This window comes from Salvelinus alpinus, chromosome 4 (genome assembly GCF_045679555.1).
Source record: "Salvelinus alpinus chromosome 4, SLU_Salpinus.1, whole genome shotgun sequence".
In the NCBI taxonomy this organism is placed as follows: Eukaryota; Metazoa; Chordata; class Actinopteri; order Salmoniformes; family Salmonidae; genus Salvelinus; species Salvelinus alpinus.
The window spans coordinates 32010212-32016211 of NC_092089.1; the positions used below are offsets into that span (position 1 = coordinate 32010212).

At 37.8% G+C, this 6000-nt stretch overlaps 1 protein-coding gene across 1 annotated transcript in view; it reads left to right on the forward strand.

Annotated features, from left to right (window-relative positions):
- The window catches only part of LOC139573307 (L-rhamnose-binding lectin CSL2-like), a 32138-nt gene extending 31276 nt beyond the window's left edge, over positions 1-862 (forward strand). Inside the window, exon 9 of the mRNA XM_071396605.1 lies at positions 746-862. Coding sequence (XP_071252706.1) covers positions 746-853 — 108 coding nt within the window. The 3' untranslated portion in view covers positions 854-862. The remainder of the gene's footprint in view (positions 1-745) is intronic.
- Positions 863-6000: the final 5138 nt, after the last annotated feature.

Below are 6000 nucleotides of genomic sequence, written 5' to 3' on the forward strand. Positions count from 1 at the left end.
AACATGACTGTAGTGTTAACCTGTACTGTAGAAACATGACTGTAGTGTTAACCTGTACTGTAGAAACATGACTGTAGTTTTAACCTGTACTGTAGAAACATGACTGTAGTGTTAACCTGTACTGTAGAAACATGACTGTAGTGTTAACCTGTACTGTAGAAACTAGACTGTAGTGTTAACCAGTACTGTAGAAACATGACTGTACTGTTAACCTGTACTGTAGAAACATGACTGTAGTGTTAACCTGTACTGTAGAAACATGACTGTAGTGTTAACCTGTACTGTAGAAACATGACTGTAGTGTTAACCTGTACTGTAGAAACATGACTGTAGTGTTAACTTGTACTATAGAAACATGACTAGTGTTAACCTGTACTGTAGAAACATGACTGTAGTGTTAACCTGTACTGTAGAAACATGACTGTAGTGTTAACCTGTACTGTAGAAACATGACTGTAGTGTTAACCTGTACTGTAGAAACATGACTGTAGTGTTAACCTGTACTGTAGAAACATGACTGTAGTGTTAACCTGTACTGTAGAAACATGACTGTAGTGTTAACCTGTACTGAAGAAACATGACTGTTGTGTTAACCTGTACTGTAGAAACATGACTGTAGTGTTAACCTGTACTTTAGAAACATGACTGTAGTGTTAACCTGTACTGTAGAAACATGACTGTAGTGTTAACCTGTACTGTAGAAACATGACTGTAGTTTTAACCTGTACCTGTTGTTGACACACACCGTTGTGATGGGAAGAGCCAGTGTGACGTCCCGGCGTCCAGTTCTCTGTATGGAGATCCCTGTGTAGGAACCTACAAGTACCTGGATGTGGCTTACAACTGTGGCTAAACGTGAGGCACGCACAGCAGTGTAGTGTTAACCTGTACTGTAGAAACATGACTGTAGTGTTACCTTGTACTGTAGAAACATGACTGTAGTGTTAACCTGTACTGTAGAAACATGACTGTAGTGTTAACCTGTACTGTAGAAACATGACTGTAGTGTTAACCAGTACTGTAGAAACATGACTGTAGTGTTAACCTGTACTGTAGAAACATGACTGTAGTGTTGACCTGTACTGTAGAAACATGACTGTAGTGTTAACCTGTACTGTAGAAACATGACTGTAGTGTTAACCTGTACTGTAGAAACATGACTGTAGTGTTAACCTGTACTGTAGAAACATGACTGTAGTGTTACCTTGTACTGTAGAACCATGACTGTAGTGTTAACCTGTACTGTAGAAACATGACTGTAGTGTTAACCTGTACTGTAGAAACATGACTGTAGTGTTACCTTGTACTGTAGAACCATGACTGTAGTGTTAACCTGTACTGTAGAAACATGACTGTAGTGTTAACCTGTACTGTAGAAACATGACTGTAGTGTTAACCTGTACTGTAGAAACATGACTGTAGTGTTAACCTGTACTGTAGAAACATGACTGTAGTGTTAACCTGTACTGTAGAAACATGACTGTAGTGTTAACCTGTACTGTAGAAACATGACTGTAGTGCTAACCTGTACTGTAGAAACATGACTGTAGTGTTAACCTGTACTGTAGAAACATGACTGTAGTGTTAACCTGTACTGTAGAAACATGACTGTAGTGCTAACCTGTACTGTAGAAACATGACTGTAGTGTTAACCTGTACTGTAGAAACATGACTGTAGTGTTAACCTGTACTGTAGAAACATGACTGTAGTGTTACCTTGTACTGTAGAAACATGACTGTAGTGTTAACCAGTACTGTAGAAACATGACTGTAGTGTTAACCTGTACTGTAGAAACATGACTGTAGTGTTAACCTGTACTGTAGAAACATGACTGTACTGTAGAAACATGACTGTAGTGTTAACCTTGTACTGTAGAAACATGACTGTAGTGTTAACCTGTACTGTAGAAACATGACTGCAGTGTTAACCTGTACTGTAGAAACATGACTGTACTGTAGAAACATGACTGTAGTGTTAACCTGTACTGTAGAAACATGACTGTAGTGTTAACCTGTACTGTAGAAACATGACTGTAGTGTTAACCTGTACTGTAGAAACATGACTGTACTGTAGAAACATGACTGTAGTGTTAACCTTGTACTGTAGAAACATGACTGTAGTGTTACCTTGTACTGTAGAAACATGACTGTAGTGTTAACCTGTACTGTAGAAACATGACTGTAGTGTTAACCTGTACTGTAGAGACATGACTGTAGTGTTAACCTGTACTGTAGAAACATGACTGTAGTGTTAACCTGTACTGTAGAAACATGACTGTAGTGTTAACCTGTACTGTAGAAACATGACTGTAGTGTTAACCTGTACTGTAGAAACATGACTGTAGTGTTAACCTGCACTGTAGAAACATGACTGTAGTGTTAACCTGTACTGTAGAAACATGACTGTAGTGTTAACCTGTACTGTAGAGACATGACTGTAGTGTTAACCTGTACTGTAGAAACATGACTGTAGTGTTAACCTTGTACTGTAGAAACATGACTGTAGTGTTAACCTTGTACTGTAGAAACATGACTGTAGTGTTAACCTTGTACTGTAGAAACATGACTGTAGTGTTAACCTTGTACTGTAGAAACATGACTGTATTGTTAACCTGTACTGTAGAAACATGACTGTAGTGTTAACCTGTACTGTAGAAACATGACTGTAGTGTTAACCAGTACTGTAGAAACATGACTGTAGTGTTAACCTGTACTGTAGAAACATGACTGTAGTGTTAACCTGTACTGTAGAAACATGACTGTAGTGTTAACCTGTACTGTAGAAACATGACTGTAGTGTTAACCTGTACTGTAGAAACATGACTGTACTGTAGAAACATGACTGTAGTGTTAACCTGTACTGTAGAAACATGACTGTAGTGTTAACCTGTACTTTAGAAACATGACTGTAGTGTTAACCTGTACTGTAGAAACATGACTGTAGTGTTAACCTGCACTGTAGAAACATGACTGTAGTGTTAACCTGTACTGTAGAAACATGACTGTAGTGTTAACCTGTACTGTAGAGACATGACTGTAGTGTTAACCTGTACTGTAGAAACATGACTGTAGTGTTAACCTTGTACTGTAGAAACATGACTGTAGTGTTAACCTTGTACTGTAGAAACATGACTGTATTGTTAACATGTACTGTAGAAACATGACTGTAGTGTTAACCTGTACTGTAGAAACATGACTGTAGTGTTAACCAGTACTGTAGAAACATGACTGTAGTGTTAACCTGTACTGTAGAAACATGACTGTAGTGTTAACCTGTACTGTAGAAACATGACTGTAGTGTTAACCTGTACTGTAGAAACATGACTGTAGTGTTAACCTGTACTGTAGAAACATGACTGTACTGTAGAAACATGACTGTAGTGTTAACCTGTACTGTAGAAACATGACTGTAGTGTTAACCTGTACTTTAGAAACATGACTGTAGTGTTAACCTGTACTGTAGAAACATGACTGTAGTGTTAACCTGTACTGTAGAAACATGACTGTAGTGTTAACCTGTACTGTAGAAACATGACTGTAGTGTTAACCTGTACTGTAGAGACATGACTGTAGTGTTAACCTGTACTGTAGAAACATGACTGTAGTGTTAACCTGTACTGTAGAAACATGACTGTAGTGTTAACCTGTACTGTAGAAACATGACTGTAGTGTTAACCTGTACTGTAGAAACATGACTGTAGTGTTAACCAGTACTGTAGAAACATGACTGTAGTGTTAACCTGTACTGTAGAAACATGACTGCAGTGTTAACCTGTACTGTAGAAACATGACTGTAGTGTTAACCTGTACTGTAGAAACATGACTGTAGTGTTAACCTGTACTGTAGAAACATGACTGTACTGTAGAAACATGAATGTAGTGTTAACCTGTACTGTAGAAACATGACTGTAGTGTTAACCTGTACTTTAGAAACATGACTGTAGTGTTAACCTGTACTGTAGAAACATGACTGTAGTGTTAACCAGTACTTTAGAAACATGACTGTAGTGTTAACCTGTACTGTAGAAACACGACTGTAGTGTTAACCTGTACTGTAGAAACATGACTGTAGTGTTAACCTGTACTGTAGAAACATGACTGTAGTGTTAACCTGTACTGTAGAAACATGACTGTAGTGTTAACTTTTACTATAGAAACATGACTGTAGTGTTAACCTGTACTGTAGAAACATGACTATAGTGTTAACCTGTACTGTAGAAACATGACTGTAGTGCTAACCTGTACTGTAGAAACATGACTGTAGTGTTAACCTGTACTGTAGAAACATGACTGTAGTGTTAACCAGTACTGTAGAAACATGACTGTAGTGTTAACCTGTACTGTAGAAACATGACTGTCGTGTTAACCTGTACTTTAGAAACATGACTGTAGTGTTAACCTGTACTGTAGAAACATGACTGTAGTGTTAACCTGTACTGTAGAAACATGACTGTAGTGTTAACCTGTACTGTAGAAACATGACTGTAGTGTTAACCTGTACTGTAGAGACATGACTGTAGTGTTAACCTGTACTGTAGAAACACGACTGTAGTGTTAACCTGTACTGTAGAAACATGACTGTAGTGTTAACCTGTACTGTAGAAACATGACTGTAGTGTTAACCTGTACTGTAGAAACATGACTGTAGTGTTAACCAGTACTGTAGAAACATGACTGTAGTGTTAACCTGTACTGTAGAAACATGACTGCAGTGTTAACCTGTACTGTAGAAACATGACTGTAGTGTTAACCTGTACTGTAGAAACATGACTGTAGTGTTAACCTGTACTGTAGAAACATGACTGTACTGTAGAAACATGAATGTAGTGTTAACCTGTACTGTAGAAACATGACTGTAGTGTTAACCTGTACTTTAGAAACATGACTGTAGTGTTAACCTGTACTGTAGAAACATGACTGTAGTGTTAACCAGTACTTTAGAAACATGACTGTAGTGTTAACCTGTACTGTAGAAACACGACTGTAGTGTTAACCTGTACTGTAGAAACATGACTGTAGTGTTAACCTGTACTGTAGAAACATGACTGTAGTGTTAACCTGTACTGTAGAAACATGACTGTAGTGTTAACTTTTACTATAGAAACATGACTGTAGTGTTAACCTGTACTGTAGAAACATGACTATAGTGTTAACCTGTACTGTAGAAACATGACTGTAGTGCTAACCTGTACTGTAGAAACATGACTGTAGTGTTAACCTGTACTGTAGAAACATGACTGTAGTGTTAACCAGTACTGTAGAAACATGACTGTAGTGTTAACCTGTACTGTAGAAACATGACTGTCGTGTTAACCTGTACTGTAGAAACATGACTGTAGTGTTAACCTGTACTTTAGAAACATGACTGTAGTGTTAACCTGTACTGTAGAAACATGACTGTAGTGTTAACCAGTACTTTAGAAACATGACTGTAGTGTTAACCAGTACTTTAGAAACATGACTGTAGTGTTAACCTGTACTGTAGAAACACGACTGTAGTGTTAACCTGTACTGTAGAAACATGACTGTAGTGTTAACCTGTACTGTAGAAACATGACTGTAGTGTTAACCTGTACTGTAGAAACATGACTGTCGTGTTAACCTGTACTGTAGAAACATGACTGTAGTGTTAACCTGTACTTTAGAAACATGACTGTAGTGTTAACCTGTACTGTAGAAACATGACTGTAGTGTTAACCTGTACTGTAGAAACACGACTGTAGTGTTAACCTGTACTGTAGAAACATGACTGTAGTGTTAACCTGTACTGTAGAAACATGTCTGTAGTGTTAACCTGTACTTTAGAAACACGACTGTAGTGTTAACCTGTACTGTAGAAACACGACTGTCGTGTTAACCTGCACTGTAGAAACATGACTGTAGTGTTAACCTGTACTGTAGAAACATGACTGTAGTGTTAACCTGTACTGTAGAAACATGACTGTAGTGTTAACCAGTACTGTAGAAACATGACTGTAGTGTTAACCTGTACTGTAGAAA